We start from the raw sequence: 18,398 nt of genomic DNA, 5'->3' as shown, positions 1-18,398 counted from the left end.
TGCTCTTTCATTTCAAAAGACACTGGAAAGAAGCAAATAAAAATATGGCATGTGCCGTCAAGATACAAGTCTATATGCTGAACAAAACTGGTGGACCTGAAAACAACTTGAGGAGTCTAGATTCACCAGTGACCCTTTAACTCTCTTAATGGACACTTACCATGCACTTTATGTTTCAGTTTAGACAATGAACTTCGTTACTGAAGCAGATCACACAACCCATGTCCTTTTGGAGATCATACTGCAGACAGACATTTGCCAATTGATTTTAGGAACGGTAACCTTAGGTTTTCTATCTTTGAGTAACTACACAGTGCCAGGATAAGCCAATACAGGAGACCTTGACTCTATGTTGGCAACAACCTCCTCAGTCTTGGTTCCAGTGAGAAGTGGGCCCTGAGGCCTCGGAAGGAATGGGGGGTAGCATGGCCCTGAGCAGGGCCATTCTCTGAGGGCCTCTCCTTTCATCAGGGCAGGGAGACAGTGAACAAACAATTACTGTTCCGTGTCTCAAGCTATATCAGAGCTCTCTCCAAGTTTCCGTGGGAGGGGGTGGGCAAGCAAACAGAACCCTGGATACACGTGGGGAGATGGGAGATAGCCTTGGGAGAGAAAGCAGGCTGGGGTGAGTGCTGAGGGCTGTGTGTTAGCCAAGGAGCCCCAAGTCCTATGGATGAAAGAGAGCTTAATTCAAAGTTTAGAGGAGTTGGAGGTCACCAGCCTCAAGGACAGTCCAGGTGGAGATGAGTCTGGAACTGGGCTCTGGAAAAATGGCTAATTAGGTACTGAGAGAAAAGCATGAGAAGTCACATGGCCTACCCGAAGGTGTGAACAGAAGGTCCACATGAGGGGCAGCCTCAGAGGCGGAAGGCAAGGAGCTGGGCATGGTCAGAGAGTGGAGGGCACTCATCACCTGAGGTTTCTTTCCCTTTCCCGGCCTCTACCCCAGGTATGTGAACTGTGCCCGGGACGATGAGGAGCAGAACCTGGTGGCCTTCCAGTATCACGGGCAGATCTTCTACCGAACCTGCCAGGTGGTCAGGCCGGGCTGTGAGCTGCTGGTCTGGTATGGGGATGAGTATGGTCAGGACCTTGGCATCAAGAGGAACAGCAGGGGGAAGAGTGAGCTCGCGACCGGGAGAGGTGAGTGTCAGCCCTCTTCCAGCACCGACCCCATCCTGGGAGCCTCCGTGGTCTGATTTCGAAGCAGAGTATGATCCAGTGTAAAGTCAGTTGAGTTGCAATTAAAATGCCTCAGAATTTGATTCTTGTCATATGATTGTTAGGAAAAATTATTATATTAAAAATGCTAGTTCTAATTTTTAATATTTCATGCAAAAAAAAATGGGTAACATCACCTTCTGCTGAAAGGCTTAGAAGCAAAAAGCAACATTTCTAGCACCTACGAGCTTTCTGCCCTTTACCTATTTCTTCCTCATTTCCTCCCATTTCTAAGCAACACATGTACAGTGACATGCATTCAGTTACTGGTCCAGTTTACTGTCATGTGTGTTCATACTCTGTGCCAGAGGGTGCTCCACACACCAAAACAGACAGAACCACTGCCCAGGGGCAGCAGGGGCTTCACACCAGACAGGGGCTGGTGCTCTGAGGAAAACCAGCGCAGGGAACATGCCTCGGGTCAGCGTGAGCAGAGGGTGGGGTGTGGTGCAGGACGGTGCGGCGGGGTCTGTGCAGAGATAACACCCGTGGGGAAGGATTCCGGGCAGGGAAGCAGCCAGTGCTACAGCCCCAGGGCCGGGAAGAGAGACCATGCCAGGGGTCGTGGGAGGAATCACAGAGGGAGAGGAAGGAGGCTGGACGGGACACGGAAGCCTCAGGGCCTGTGTCCACGTGCAGGCACCAGGGGTCCTCCTGGGTGACACAGAACAACCATGTGTCTTTCACCTGCAAGCATCATGTTCTCTGTGCTAAGACGATGCTTTAGTTCATTTTTCGGACGAGACAGCAGGGGGTAGTCCACTCAGAGGTCAGTTCATTGCCAGACATGAGGGGAGATTGGGCTAGTTTAATATGCTTGGGAGTGAGGGTGTGAAGAGTCTGGCTGGAGATGTATTTTTAAATAGGGCTTCCTAGTGCACGTTAAATGGACTAAGACTGAATGAAATAAATGAGGTATGAGTACTGCTGAGGCTGGAGAAAGGATATGCCTTTATTTTATGATTTATGGGAAACAGAGAGAGGAGCAATTTGTGAACCAGTTTGGGACACAGGGGCCAGAGACCTTTAGTCAGTGGGACCTGGGCCGCTCGGTCTCGTCCAGTCTCAAACCCACTTCCTGCAGCGATCGGCACAAAGGCTGCTCTTTGAACAAGGAGCAACAAAGTCAGATTTACCCACACCTGCTGTAACCACCCCCTGTGCTGCCTCCCATATGCAGAGAGCTCCAGGCCAGGCGCCCCTAACTTAATAGACCCTTTCCCCTCACAGGGAGCCTCTCAGGACATTTCACCTAGGTCATCAAGTCTTATCCCTCAGTAGGGTAAATACCTGTGGCCACTGTGACATGACATTTCAGACACTTAGACGCAGGGAAATTCCCTACAGATCCACCTCTATCAGGAGAGATGCTGCCTCTGATGGTGCTTGAAGGTCTCCATCTGGGTGATAGGTAGAAAAGGCCCCTGACACCAACTTCCTGGATTTCTGTAGATATAGAGAATAAGAGTGGAGTGGAATTGGGGACAATAAAGAGACACCCAATGGGAGACAAATTGTGCACTGTCAACACTTAGATAATTAGTGAGGCAGGCCTGACCATGGCAAACCAGCTACCTGACCAAAAGCTTCCTCTTTCAGCAGAACCGAAGTGCAAGATCCACCCATGTGCCTCCTGCTCTCTGGCCTTCTCCAGTCAGAAATTTCTCAGCCAACACACCCAACGCAGTCACCCCTCTAAGAATCTCCTGAGACCATCTGAAAGAGACCTCCTCCAACTAGAGGATCCCTGCCCAGGCAATCAAAATCAGCGATACGCAGACCCACACAGCCCTAGCGACAATCCTGAAGGTCAGGAGGTCAAGGACAGGCCCCAACAATTGCTGAAAAGCACAAGGTTGAAGATGATTTCAAGGGCCTGTGCCTACTCACCCGGAGGACAAATGGGGGGTTCTTGGGTGCATGAGAGAATGAAAGACGAGCCCAGCACAAGCCAGAAACTGAATCCAGAGGACACAGGCACATTGCTCACGGGGGCAGGGGTCTCGAGGATTATGAGGTTCACGTACAGAGAGTGTGGACAAGTCTCCAAGGACGCGTCAAGTCTCAGCACACACGAGAGGACACACACAGGGGAGAAGCCCTATGTTTGCGGGTAGTGTGGACGAAGCTTCCATCGGAAGTCCGCCCTCATCAGACACCAGAGAACACACACAGAGAAGAAGCCCTATGTTTGCGGGGAGTGTGAGTGATGCTACTTTCAGAAGTCAGCCCTCATCAGGCACCAGAAGACACACACAGGGGAGAAGCCCTATGTTTGCGGGGAGTGTGGGCATAGCTTCAGTCAGAAGTCAGATTTCGTCAGACTCCAGGGGACACACACAGGGGAGAAGCCCTATGTTTGCAGGGAGTGTGGGCAAAGCTTCCATCGGAAGTCCACCCTCATCAGACACCGGAGAACACACACAGGGGAGAAGCCCTATGTTTGCGGGGAGTGTGGGCGAAGCTTCAGTCAGAAGTCCGTCCTCATCACCCACCAGAGGACACACACAGGGGAGAAGCCCTATGTTTGTGGGGAGTGTGGGCAAAGCTTCATTAAGAACTTCAACCTTATCAGACACCAGAAGACACACACAGGGGAGAAGCCCGATGTTTGCAGGGAGTGTGGGAGAAGCTTCAATGATAAGTCAAATCTCATCTCACACCAGAGGACACACACAGGGGAGAAGCCCTATGTTTGCGGGGATGTGGGCGAAGCTTCAGTCGGAAGTCACTCCTCATCAGACACCAGAGGACACACACAGGGGAGTAGCCATATGTTTGTAGGGAGTGTGAGTGAGTCATGACCAACAAACCACACCTTAGCCACAGGAGGATTACTGCAGACACCCCATGCCTCAGCTCTAAGGAGGCCTCAGAGGAGGCCTGTGACCCATTACTGTCCCCTAGAGTATGAGGAGAGACTTCCCAGGTCGTCCAGGGGTCAAGACTCCAATGCAGAGACCTAAGTTCAATACCTGATTGGGGAACTAGCTCCCACAGTCTGCAACTAAGACACAGCACAGCCGAATAAATAAATATATGATAAATATTTTAAAGAAAGAGTGTGATAATCAAGAATTACTTGTTAAATAGACCTTCCACTTTCGTGACAGGAGAGGAGGTAGATAAACAGCAGAGAGTTTCTTAAGTGTTCTGGAGATGTTCATGCCAATTGCCTTCGTGGTTTTTTAGTACTCCTCTTCTAATAAATTTTGTCTCCAAACAAATCTGAAGCCCAGACTATGTACTCATTCCCCCCGTATCACTGACAGTAGTGGAGTCCAGTTGTAGCTGTACCCCCGGGAAGGCATAACTCTCAAGCCAAGTCAGTTAGGTCACTGGACAGTCAATCCTGGTCCAGGGAGAGGAATGCAGAGTGGAGTCAGACTCACCAGGGAAGGGAATTCCTTGGCCTTCTGGGAATTGGGACCTCTCCTCCTTAGAGACTCCGACTCTCCTTTGGCCTCTCCTGGTGGCCCACTGTTTCCCTCTGACTTCTGTAGCCGCAAAGGTGAAGGCCATGAGCATGTGTGTGTGTGTGTGCGCACGTGCCTGGCTGAGCATGGGCAATCTTGTGTCTGCTGCTCCCTCAGGGTCATCACAGCATCTGAACTCCAGATGCGACCACAGGAGTCCAGTTCTCAGCCCTGCCCCCAGCAGCTGTGTGAGCTGGGGAAAGATGCTCAACCTCTCTGTGTCTCTATTCTCATCTGTGATATGAGGTGGGAGCACCAGCATTTTGGTCTGATTGGTAAGCACAGGCATAATCTGGCAGAGGCTGGCTGAGAATGCAAGCCACACCTTTGCTTTCCTTTTTGTTTTTTTATTCAATCGGTTTTTTTATTTTTTATTTTTTAATAGAAGGATAATTGCTTTACAGAATTTGTTTCCTGCATGTCCTCGAGCCCCCACACTTTCCAGGTCTTCAGGCTAGACGAGGAAGGGGCTGTTTAGGCACTGGGCTGCCCTGATGAGGGAGTGTGAGGTCACGGGTGCTAAGGGAGGCCAACCTCCCTTCCCACCCCTGCCGTTCCTGCTGAGCTGGGCAGCCCCACGTCTCCTCCACAAACAGGCAGTGCCCACAGTCATCCCCCTGCAGAGAACAGAGCCTGGAGCCAGGTTTGCAGGAAATCCCTGTCCGGCCCCATCCCACCCCCACACGGAGGGTCCTTGAATCCCACACCGCGGCTTCTCTCTGCATTGGCCTCGTACCTGTTCCCGTGCGCTCTGGGCAACGCTGTCGTGACCTTGAAATTCTTAACCATGGAATACTTCGTCCTTACATTTCCCTTTCAGGAGTGAAGTCTGATGGGCCCCGGGTTGAGCTGTGAGCAGAGCAGATGCACACACAGCACGGGTCCTGGGGTGACCAGGCTGCACAAGGGGACAAGTTGGACACAAAGCCCCCCACCCTGGGTGAGTGAGGGTGGGGACAGCACCAGAAAGCCACACTTGCTGAGACCCGGAACTGAGCTCCAACACAGAGTGGGGGCAATGGCGTTCTTAAGGTCGACCACAGCCTCCCCTCTGTGAATGACCTCTGCCCCGGCCTGATCCTTCCAGAAGGGGTTCAGGAGCCTGAAGTCCGCCCGGCCACCAGAAGACACCAAGGGGAGAGTGGGCCACGGGGCGGGGAGTGGAGGGTGCGAAGTCCAGGACTCGGGACAACGGCCCTCAGTCCCCTCCATGTTCCAGGCTTGTGAAGCGTCTCTACATGAACCGCAGCAGTGATAACCACCCACTATTATTTTCCAGTTTCTATGCTTTCTTAAAGGAACACGTTTGTCTGTGGCTTGGTTTCCCTACAGGAAGGGAAGCCACATAAACTCCCCATCTTCTGTGGCTTCAGGCCGGGGCCACGGGAGGGAGAGTTAGGGGTGGTGTAGGCAGAGGGTCTTCAACTGAAAAACCGTGGGAATTCAGAAACCTGCAGGGGCGTCTCACCTGCACCTCCCACCAGAGCTGGGCCTGGAATCCCCTGGAACCCTGAGCAGGTCAAACCTTCTCCCTCCCCTCCCCTCTGCTCCCCTGCCCCCAAAAAGCTGACTCCTGGGGCCAGCCCACAACACCCCCAAATTGCCCATCACCCACAGCCCCACATAGGCCCTCCCTCTCAGAAGTGGGATGGCCTGGGTGGTGGCACAGATGGTGTGTGACCGCAGAGCTGGGGTCTCAGCTGACCTTGAGCAAGGGGGTTGGTATTTTACACAGCCTCCCAGCCCAAGGAGCTGCCAGTAGCCACAAGCCAGGATCTGAATCAGAGCTGGGAGATGGGGAGTGGGGATGCGAGCTCTCTGATGTCCCATCCTGTCCCCAGGACAGCGGCCAGGCCCCACCTGACACCGTGACTGCCCTGCACGGGCACACAGGACACCAGCAATCATGGGACGGACAGCCAGCTGCCTCCGCCGCATGCTCCACCCTGACCACGGTGGCCCCGTGGCTGTACCAGCCCCGCCGGCGCGCGGCTCTGCTTGGCTGCCAGGGCTCGGGGACCCTGGGTGAGTTGCTGAGGGCAGAGCTCCAGAGGCCAAGTCTGTCTTCAGCCACCAGAGCTGTCCTGCTTACTGGACTCATGAGCCCAACCAGTATCTGAAGCCAAGATGCCTTTGGGAGACTGACACCACAGACGCTGACCTCAGAGCTCAGACTCCTGAAAACTTACTAAGCTGATTATTTTTAGGCTTTTTTTACAGGAAGATGTTGCCAGGAAGCGGGAAGGGGAATGACTCCCTTGGTGGTGCTGTGGTTAAAAATCCACCTGCCAATGCAGGAGACACGGGTTCAATCCCTGATCTGGGACGACCCCACGTGCTGTGGAGCAACTAAGTCCGTTCACAACTACTGCAGCCCAAGAGCCTAGAGTCTCTGCTTCCTACCCAGAGCAGCCCCCGCAGGGAGAAGTTCAGCACAGAAACGAGAGAGCAACCCCGACGCCTGACAGCCAGAGACAAGCCCGCACAGCGGCGAAGACCCAGCAAGCCAAAAATAAATATATAACCTTGCTTTAAGTAGGAGATCACAGCATTCTCTGCTCATCCAGAACCTAGGACTCTGAACTCCCAGCACAGGGGGCCACGTTCAATCCCTGGTCAGGGCATTATTTCCCACATGCTGCAACTGAAGGCCCTGCATGCCACAGCTAAGACCCAGCGCAGCCAATTAAATGAATACTTAAAAGTAGGAGGCTGTTCATCTGTCACCATAGAAAACTGCAACATTTTAGAAAAAGGAAAAAAAATAAGAGCTTATTTTGCAAGTGCTCATGGTTGATTGCAAAATGTTCTCATAATATGCAGCTGTTTAAAAAAGAAGAAACTTAGAAAATACAGAAACTAAAACCCACCCATAAATGTGTGGGGGACACCAATTACTGCAGCATGTGGCCACCACACACGGGAACACACGTCCGTGTTTTCCTTCTACAAAGAAGCTTTCAGCCTCCACCCCTCTTCCCACCAGCCTCTGCTCTGCTCACCAAGAAGACTGTGCTTTGGACTCGTGACTGGGGGGTTTCTGTTGAACTCAGGGAGGTGGAGGAGTAGGGCTGTGTGGTTGGGGACACTGTTTGGCCTGCAGTGAGGAGAGAAGTGCGAGTGCTCCACCTCTGGGTTCAGTAACTCCAGGGGCCTCGGGGAGCTGCCCAGGAAGAAGCCTCTCAAACACCTTCCCTGCTGCATCCACAGTTACAGCACGTCCTTCGTCTCGGGGTTCAGATGTGGGTTAACAAGACCTCTCTTGTTGGACAGAAAAGTGTTTCCACAGAGAATCTGCCTGGATCTCGGCCTCGGTTGGTACAGATGCAACAGGCAGTACGTTCAGGGCTCAGGGGAGTTAGTTCTGAAGCTCTCTGGGTTTAGGGATACAGCACCTCCTCACCTCCACCCCTTCCATGGTCATGGAGCCTTCTCTTCCAGAGGAAGCGGTTTGGCAACATCAACCACAAAGACACATATTGAAGAGGAGAAAGGCCACGGCAGGCGGGGCTGGGTGTTCCTGGGGGAGCAGAGGGGCCTTGGAAACTGCATGCTGGACCCCTGCCCCACCGGCTTCTCCTCCTTCTCACTGGTCATGCAGCTTTCACCTGCTGGGTGCCCCCCAGTGAGGGGCTCCCAAGACACCAAGCTGGGGTTGGCGATGGGCGAGCTGGATGCCAGGGAACCCGAGACCCTGCAGCAGGTCAGTGCACTTTGGACGAGGGCCGGCCTCACTGAACGGTTAGGCCCTGTGCAATCAGGACACCCTCTCTGGAACCCAGGTGGAGGGCTGATGCCCCCAGTGCCCACCTGGGTCTCAGGAGGTGGAAGAGAGACCCTGTTGACCTTCCCACCTCCTGCCCAGAGAATGACTAAGGCCAGTTCCCAAAAGTCAGAGCAGGGTGTGCAGAGTGAGTCTTGGGTCTCACAGGGTCCCTGTGAAGAAGGGTTCATTGCTCCATGGATCCCTCTTGGCTGGTCCTCCTTCTGTGTTGTCTAAACACCAAATCTCACAAGGATGAGGCAGTCCAGGTGCCCACAGCATCATTTGCCCAGGTGTTGACAACCCTCCTTATTTATTATGGGCAGGTAGACAGGGTGGCTGGTGTGACTCTCCCCTGCATCAGAGAGGAGACCCCCCAGGCTGTGTCTCTTCTACTCCTGAGACCCAGGTGGCACTGAAGGCAGAGCACCTCCACCGGGGTCTGGAGAGGGTGTCCTGAATGTACAGGGCCTGACTGTCCAGTGTGGCTTCAGGGAATACAGGCAAGAAGGGCACTAACACCTTTCTAAATATTTCAGACAACCACTGAGTTCCTTTTGGTTTTTGGTTTCAGATCTTTTTATATGGTCCATTTTCAGAGTCTTTATTGAATCTGTTACAATATAGCTTCCATTTTATGTTTCAGTTTTTTTACTGCAATGCATGTGGGATTGTTACCAAGTCCAAGCTTATTCTGCACGCCTCACAACAGACGGATTAATCAGAGCCGAGATGCTGAGGCAAAGAATATGACTTTACTTGGAAAGCCAGCAGATTGAGAAGAAAGCAGACTAATATCTCGAAGAAGCCATCTTGTCAGGGTCTGGATGCCAGTGTCTTTTATAGAACACAGTGCTGGGAGGTAAGGAAATAAAGTAAAAAGGCCATTAATCTGGCAAATATCTCCTGGAATGGCCAGCCTTGGAGGGATATGTGTTACTGTCTCCCTCCTATAGCCATCCACAGGTAGACAGGTCCCGGACAGAGGCAGAGGGGCAGGGTTTTCTGAGGCACGCCATGATGTATGGACAGCATCCCTGTAGCAAACAGACCATCAGGAAGCAAAGGTTAGAGTAAAGCATTCAACATGGAGTCAGATTTTGTTCTTCCCCGTAACAATTCCCCAGTGTCAGGGTCCACTCCACAATCTTATGGGAAAGGGGTGATGACTGCTCTAATTGCCCCACTAGTTGCATCTTTTGGGGAGTGCCCACCACTGGTGCCACTGTTCTAAATGTTGAGATTTGACTTTTGTTGTTCTTTGGAAGGTCTCTACTTCATATGTATAGACATAATAATATTATAATACAGGTGTTGAGAGTTGTTTTTTTCAGTACAAAACTTTTAGGACTTCAAAACCAGGTGGCAGCATCTAAAGTTAAGGAACTTAGCACTTGTCTGTGTGTGGGAAGATGCAGCAGCCATCTCACTGAAATCATCCCCTTTGATACATACATTACCACCTGTGACTAGCATCCTGATTTCTCCTTCCTGAATTTTCTCGGGGATCACAGTGGGGAGTGGCTGCAGTCTGATGGCTGCTGGAAAGCAGGTATTCTTCTCTTTCCTGAGGTTCCTCAGAGCTCACCATGAGGAGTGGCTTCAGTTTGATAGCTTCTAGAGAGTAGGAGAGGGAACCTGGGTCCCCATTGAGATCATCTCAGCAGAGAGAGCAAGCACGTCCTGTGACTCCAGACAACCTTCAAACGTTCAGTGTTCAGCGTTCAGCCTGCAGGATCCACAGCCGTCAGCTCAGCCACCATGCTCTGCACTTAGTTGCTATTTAGCCCTGAAACCTACACTGCAGGAGGCCCTCTAAATGTGGCATCCTGTTCAGCAACCTCTCGATCACACCCTCCAAGCCTGCCCCAGGCCCAGCTCTGCTGAGAGGGTCTCACTGGGACCCAGGTTTCCCCTCCTGCTCTCCCACATTCTGTACGTGAGTGGGGAGAAGGCAGGGGCTGGGGCACAGTGCCTCCAAGCAGGTAGGGCAGACGTTCTCCAATCACCCCTTGTGGTCCATCCCTGGGAACACAGTCTAATATCAGTTTTAGCAGCAGAGGACATGTGTCCCCAGACATGGCCCACTCTCTAGGGGATGTGAGCACTAACACAGGAAACCGCAAGTGACCTGCTTAGGCTGGAAGACTAGTTCCTGGGATGTGAGCTGAAGTCTGAAAATAGCTTCTCATTGGGATTAGCCTTCTCCAGACGTAGCTTGGGGGCAGCAAGAGCGCAACAAGTGGGCCCAGCTGGGGCAGCCACACGGTGCCTCTCGACAGCCCTGTGGAAACTGTGCACCAGAGTGACCAGGATCCCACATTCACCCAGCAGATGGCTTCTGAGAGCTCAGTGACAGAATAAAGCAACCGCGAGCCTGCACTCACCGAGTGGATGGCCTCTGAAAGGTCTGTGAGAGGCCAGAGTGACCACGAGCCTGGACTCATTGGTGGACGGCCTCTGAGATGTCTGTGACAGACCAGAGTGACCACAAGCATGCATTCACCCAGCAGATGGCCTCTGAGAGGTCTGTGACAGACCAGAGTGATCACGAGACTGCACTCACCCAGTGGATGGCCTCTGAGAGGTCTGTGACAGGTCATAGTGACTACAAGCCTGCACTCACACGGCGGACAGCCTCTGAGAGTTCTGTGACAGACCAGAGTAACCACAAGTCTGCTCTCACCCAGCAGATGGCTTTTGAGAGGTCTGTGACAGAGCAGGGTGACCACAAGCGTGTATTCACCCAGCAGACAGTCTCTGAGAGGTCTGTGACAGGCCAGAGTGACCACGAGCCTGCACTCACCCAGGGGATGGCTTTTGAGAGGTCTGGGACAGACCAGAGTGACCATAAGCATGCATTCACCCAGCAGATGGCCTCTGAGAGGTCTGTGACAGACCAGAGTGACCACAAGCATGCCTTCACCCAGCCGATGGCCCTTGAGAGGTCTGTGACTGACCAGAGTGACCACAAGACTACACTCCTCCAGTGGATGGCCTTTGATAGGTCTGTGACAGGTCAGAATGACTAAAGCCTGCACTCACACTGCAGACAGCCTCTGAGAGGTTTGTGACAGACCAGAGTGACCACGAGCCTGCACTTACCCAGTGGATGGCCTCTGACAGGTCTGTGACTGACCAGAGTGACCACAAGCATGCACTTACCCAGCAGATGGCCTCTGACAGGTCTGTGACTGACCAGAGTGACAACAAGACTACACTCACCCAGTGGATGGCCTCTGAGAGGGTTGTGACAGACCAGAGTGACCACAAGCCTGCACTCACCCAGCGGATGGCCTCTGATAGGTCGGTGACACACCAGAGTGACCACAAGAATGCATTCACCCAGCAGATGGTCTCTGAGAGGTCTGACACAGGTCAGAGTGATTACTAGCCTGCACTCACCCAGTGGATGGCCTCTGATAGGTCTGTGACAGACCAGAGTTACCACAAGCATGTTTTCACCCAGAAGATGGCCCCTGAGAGGTATGTGCCAGGCCAGAGTTTCCTGAAGCATGAATACACCCAGTGGATGGCCTCTGAGAGGGTTGTGACAGACCAGAGTGACCACAAGCCTGCACTCACCTAGCGGATGGCCTCTGATAGGTCGGTGACACACCAGAGTGACCACAAGAATGCATTCACCCAGCAGATGGTCTCTGAGAGGTCTGACACAGGTCAGAGTGACCACGAGCCTGGACTCACCCAGTGGATGGCCTCTGATAGGTCTGTGACAGACCAGAGTTACCACAAGCATGTTTTCACCCAGAAGATGGCCTCTGAGAGGTATGTGCCACGCCAGAGTTTCCTGAAGCAAGAATTCGCCCAGTGGATGGCCTCTGAGAGGTCTGTGACAGGCCATAGTGACCACAAGCCTGCACTCACAGGGCGGACGGCCTCTGAGAGGTCTGAGACAGGTCAGAGTGACCACGAGCCTGCATTCACCCAGCGGTGAATTCTTGCCTGGAAAATCCCACGGACAGAAGAGCCTGGTGGGCTACAGTCCATGGGGTTGCAAAGAATCAGACACAACTGAACACCTGAGCACACACACATATGAAACAGAAATGGACTCAGGGACAGAGGGAACAGACTGGCGCTCTCCGAGCAGGAGGGGGCGGTGCAGGGCCAGAGTGGGAGGCTGGGTCAGCAGATGTAGCTTTTGTAAGTAGAATGGTTAAAGAAGGCCCTGCTGCATAGCAGAGAACAATATTCAATATCCAATGATAAACTGTAAAAGAATATTTTTAAAAACAATGTATATATCTGTATAAGTGTATCCCTGAGCTGCACAGCAGAAATTAACACATTGTAAGCCAGCCATAATTCAAAGAAAAAAGAAAAAATACTGATTAAAAAAAAAAAAGAATAGACCCTAGCCAATTACAATAGACACTCAACCCAGGAGCACCAAGTGCCGAGCAGTCAGAACATGGACCAACCATTCAGAAGAGGGGCCGACAGGAGACGGGGTCCCACGGCGGCCCACAGGCTGGCTGGGAGTCCTGGGCACCGTAAGTCACAAGTGTCGCTGGAGGAAATGAGAACTCTACCCAAACGACTCCCACTCCACCTCAAAACAAAATAGCTCTGCTTCCCCTGACCCCTTAACTGAAGGGGCCCCAGGACGCCCTGGCTTGATGCTGGAACCAGGAATATACTGGTCAGACCCCACTGCAGGGGAGGTCTGTGAGGGCAGCTCTGGAGTAGGTGGGCCAGGATAAGCGCAGCAGCTCCACCCATTCTTCGAAAGTCTGACAAAACAGAACCCAGGAGGCCGGAAAGTGTCCTAACGGAGGGCAGGCTGATGTCAGTGCCTCCGCTCTCTGGCTGAGGCCCAGTGCTGAGCTCCTGTGCTGGTCTGCAGCGCGTTCTGCACACGCCCTGACAGCTCAGCTGCTGAGCCCCAAGGTGAAAGCTTGTGATGGCAGCCAGGCCCACAGGCACCAGCAGCACTGACCTTCTGGCTCCCGGCCCAACAGCGAGGTCCAGCTGAGACCAGTGGGCACGTTGTCAGCGGTGCTCCAGGGTGGGCCATGTGTCACCAGTAAATGGCGGTGTTGTGATGTAGGCCAGCAGGACTCAGCCTGGCGGATGGCTAGAATCAGCAGGGACACACCGACCCATGAACACTCCCGGCCCTGGGTCAGGCAGAGACCCGAACAGGCAGACAACTGCAGAGAGCAGAGTCTACGGCACAGACAAGGTGCACCCTTCCCTGGGCAGGGAAGTGGCCCCATCTAAGGGGGCGCCCTTGGGATCCCCCACCTTAAGCATAAAGAGGCTTCAGGCAAAGGTGGTAGGAGCAGACTTGGAGCCGCTTTTAAGTCATGCAGGGCAGGACACGCAGGTGAGTGAAGGCCAGAGGGAATGTGCCAGAGAAAACAGAGGGTCTGGGGAACAGATGGGCTTGGGTGGAGCTGAGCCAAATGGGGCTGGGAGTCCAGACTCAGAAACCCTGTATGCCTCTCTCCCGGCTCGGCCTCCTAATCTACTTAACCCCCACTCTGCAGTCTGACGCCGCCTGTCCTGTGCATCTCCACACTCGGACCGTCCACTCATTCACAGATATTTGCTTAGCACCTGCCTCTGGCCAGGTCGTGTTCCAGGCACGGGACAGCCGTGAGGAGACAGACAATAACCTCAGTCCTTGGGGAGCAGAAACTCTAACAGAGGCCAGATGCACCACTTCTGGGGCTGAGCCCCGGCCTTGCCCTCTTCACCCGCCGGCCAGCCCTGCTGGAGCTCCGGGCCCAGATGCAGTTCTGTCTGAGCATGCCCCCTCCTCCAAGAAGGCGCCTCTCTGGACTCGCCGCCCGTCAGCCCCTGCCTCCCCGTGTCCTGTGTCCTTCTCAGCACAGACCACCATCAGAAACGGCCTCCCCACCATGCGTGACCTCAGTGTACCTGGCGATGTCACGTCCCAGTGAAGGAACGTCCCAGCTGCCCTCACGCACTTTCTGCTGAGTTCCCACCACAGATTCCCATCACGACGGCCTGGAAGGACTCTCCACATGGGTCTAGGGCAGGGCCTTGGTGGGGCCTGAGAGAGTGGCCCCCTGGGCCGCTCCAGTGGTCAGGGTAGGCAGGGACCTCCCAGTAGTGGCTCGGACTGGCCGGCAGGCCAATCAGCTTCCTTCTCCCTGGGACTACGAAAGGGCAGGGTCTCATCACTGCTCAGGTTCCTGGCTGCCCAGGAAGCGCTGTCAGTTCCACAGTCCTGAGCACCCTGTGAGCTGTTACACGTTTTACCTGTGTGATCTCAACTCCCTCAGGCAGAACGCTCTGGGCTACACACTTGGAAGAATCTACTGGAGTGGTTTCAGTTCAGTTCAGTCACTCAGTCGTGTCCAACACTTTGCGACCCCATAGACTGCAGCACACCAGGCCTCCCTGTCCATCACCAACTCCTGGAGTTGACTCAAACCCAGGCCCATTGAGTCGGCGATGTCATCCAACAATCTCGTCCTCTGTCATCCCCTTCTCCGTCCGCCTTCAGTCTTTCCCATCATCAGTTAGACATGACTGAGCAAATGAACTGAACTGATGCGACTGTGAATAAATGCAAGAGGAAGAAATCAAAGTCCTATCCCCTTTGTTTATCACACTGCCTCCTGACTGTGAACCCTTCCTTCTATGAGCCCCTAGACTCCTCAAGGAGGGCAGGCAAAGGTCTTGAGGCATGAGCCTGCTGGGTTCCCCTCTCTGCCAGCTGAGAATTGAAGCCAGCTTTCTATTTCCTCCAGACTCAGTCTCCATGTTCTTTTATTCAGCTTCAGCAGGCAGAGAAGGCCAAGATTTTGGTCAGCAACAATACCACTGACCTGATCACCAGGTTAATCTGAATTAACACCACCACGCATGGCCTACTAATTAGAGTCACAAGCCTACTCCTCCTTATTCAATGATAACAGCCTCAATTCCTCGTTAGTTTTCCCCCACTCCCTATGGACACCACCACTGATTGTAACTACATCATTATGACCCCTTATATAATTGTCAACACCACATATTAAAAGAATCTCTACCAGAAAAAAAAAATATTATCACTGCTAGTCATACTATAATTACTTTAATTATAACATTTACTGTCATAATATTAATTCTTTTATATATTATATTTGGAGCAACACTAGTTTCAACACTCATTATCATTACCCAAAGAGGAAATCAAGCAGAACACCTTAATGCAGGTCTCTATTTATATTGTACCATAGTAAGTTCTCTCGCCCTCTTAGGAATACTTGTCTATATTCAAAATACAGTAGGACCTTTAAATATTCTAATGCTGAGCCCAATCAGTATCCAACTCTTGATCCAATGGTTTCATATGGTTAGTATGCATAATGGCCTTTATAGTAAAAATACCATTTTATGGCCTCCACCTTTGACTACCTAAAGCACATGAAGAGGCCCCTATTGCAGGCTTCATAGTTCTGGCTATGCTGCCAGCACTACTAAACCTTGGATGCTACGGTATACTACGAAATACAAATTACAATAATTTGAAACCCACTAACAGACTTCATAGGGTATCCACTCATTCTATTGTCCTTATGAGGCATAATTATAACCAGCTCCATTTGCTTATGCCAGACAGACCTAAAATCACTCACTGCATACTCTTCTGTCAGCCACATAGCACTTTGCTATCCTTACCCGAACACCTTGAAGTTGTATAGGAGCCACAGCCCTAATAATTGTCCATCCTCTGTTTTGTTCTGCCTGGCAAATTCAAATTACCAGGTCCATTGCCAAACAATAATCCTAGCCTAAAGCCTACAAATGTTCCTCCTACTAATCATCAGCAACCTGATGATTACAGCAAGTTAAACAAACCTAGCTCTACCCCCAACTATTAACTTGATTGGAGAGCTATTTGTAGTAATATCCTTCTCGTGATCAAACATTGCAATTATTTCAATAGGAATTCATACAGTAATTGCTGCCCTATACGCTTTATATATACTCATTACAACACAGTGAGGCAAATACACACAGCACATAAACAGTATCTCTCCATCTTTTACATGAGAAAATGCTCTCATATCATTACCCATCCTACCTCTTCTACTCCTATCCTTAAACCCAAAAATCATCCTAGGCCCCCTATACTGTGTATATAGTTTAGAGAAAAGCACTTGATTGTGAATCTAGGAAGAAAAGACAATACCTTCTTATTTACCACAGAAGTAGATAAGAATTGCTGATTCTATACTCCCTTGACTAACAGCATGGCTTTTTCAAACTTTTATCCATTGGTGTTAGGAACCTAATAATTGGTGCGACTGCAAATAAAAGTGATAAATTAAATTTCCTCTTTCACTCTAGACTCACTATTTATATCATCGGTCATAATAACAAGCACTAACATTTATAAAAGCACCACATACACTCTATATGTAAGATTATCTCATATGCCTTCACCATTAGCTTAGTTCCAACAATAATATTCATGTATACGGGCCAAGAGATAATTATCTCAAACTGGCACTGAATCACACTACAAACCCTTAAGCTATCATTCAGTTCTAAAATAGATTATTTCTCAATAACGTGTGCCGGTGGCCCTATTTGTCATATGATCAATTATAGACTTCTCAACATGATCCGTTCACTCAGACCCCAACATTAACTGATTCTTCAAATACTTATTTTCCTTGTTACAATACTAATTCTTGTTACCACTAATAATGTCTTCCAATGACTTACTGGCTAAGAAGGAGAAGGGATTATGTCCTTCCTGCTCATTGGATGACGGTGTGGACGGCAGATGCAAACACAGTGGCACCACAGGCAATTTTGTATAACACCTCAGTCGCTCAGCTGTGTCCGACTCTTTGTGACCCCATGGACTGTAGCCCACCAGGCCCCTCAGTCCATGGGATGTTCCAGGCAAGATTCCTGGAGTGGGTTGCCATTTCCTTCCCCAGGGTCAAAACACCTCAGCGAAGCCCAACGACTGACTGGAAAGAGGAGGCAGACTGCTGGCTTGTGCTGCGTGGATGTGGGGATGCAGGGCACGGGGGCGTGGATGTGAGAAAGCGGGGCCAGGGGCGTGTGGACCTGTTTTGTATAACCCCGTGCTGCTGCTGCTGCTGCTGCTGCTAAGTCGCTTCAGTCGTGTCCGACTCTGTGCAACCCCATAGACGGCAGCCCACCAGGCTCCTCCGTCCCTGGGATGCTTCGGGCAACAACTCTGGAGTGGGTTGTCATTTCCTTCTCCAATGCATGAAAGTGAAAGTGAAGTCACTTCGTCGTGTCTGATTCTTCACGACCCCATGGACCACAGCCTACCAGGCTCCTCCATTCATGGGATTTTCCAGGCAAGAATACTAGAGTGGGATGCCATTGCCTTCTCCAAACCCTATTCTGACATAGGTTTTATTAAAATAACAGCACGATTCTTACTTAACTTCAATGCATGACACTTACAACAAGTTTTTATCCTCAGCTCAGTTCAGTTGCTCAGTTGTGTCCAATTTTTTGCGACCCCATGAACCTCAGCACACCAGGCCTCCTCACCCATCACCAGCCCCTGGAATTTACCCAAACTCATGTCCATTGAGGCGGTGATGCCATCCAACCATCTCATCATTTGCCGTCCCCTTCTCCTCCTGCCCCCAACCCCTCCCAGCATCAGGGTCTTTACCAATGAGTCAGCTCTTTGCAGCAGGTGGCCAAAGTTTTGGAGTTTCAGCTTCAACATCAGTCCTTCCAATGAACACTCAGGACTGATCTCCTTTAAGATTGACTGGTTGGATCTCCTTGCAGTCCAAGGGACTCTTCAAGAGTCTTCTCCAAATCACAGTTCAAAAGCATCAATTCTTCAGCGCTCAGCTTTCTTTATAATCCAACTCTCACATCCATACATGACTACTGAAAAAAAATTGCCTTGAATAGATGGACCTTTTTTGGCAAAGTGATGTCTCTGCTTT

At 51.4% G+C, this 18,398-nt stretch overlaps 1 protein-coding gene across 1 annotated transcript in view; it reads left to right on the top strand.

Moving 5' to 3' along the window:
- LOC133052976 (histone-lysine N-methyltransferase PRDM9-like) overlaps window positions 1-13,419 on the top strand; it is a 30,424-nt gene extending 17,005 nt beyond the window's left edge. Inside the window, 6 exon segments of the mRNA XM_061137733.1 lie at window positions 950-1,143; window positions 2,824-3,918; window positions 3,921-4,010; window positions 9,201-9,322; window positions 11,391-11,478; window positions 13,328-13,419. Of these exon segments, the coding sequence (XP_060993716.1) occupies window positions 950-1,143; window positions 2,824-3,918; window positions 3,921-4,010; window positions 9,201-9,322; window positions 11,391-11,478; window positions 13,328-13,419 (1,681 nt within the window).
- Window positions 13,420-18,398: the final 4,979 nt, after the last annotated feature.

Source organism: Dama dama, chromosome X, assembly GCF_033118175.1.
Source record: "Dama dama isolate Ldn47 chromosome X, ASM3311817v1, whole genome shotgun sequence".
In the NCBI taxonomy this organism is placed as follows: domain Eukaryota; kingdom Metazoa; phylum Chordata; class Mammalia; order Artiodactyla; family Cervidae; genus Dama; species Dama dama.
Note: the sequence above shows the minus strand (reverse complement) of the source record. Positions and strands in the feature narration are given on the sequence as shown.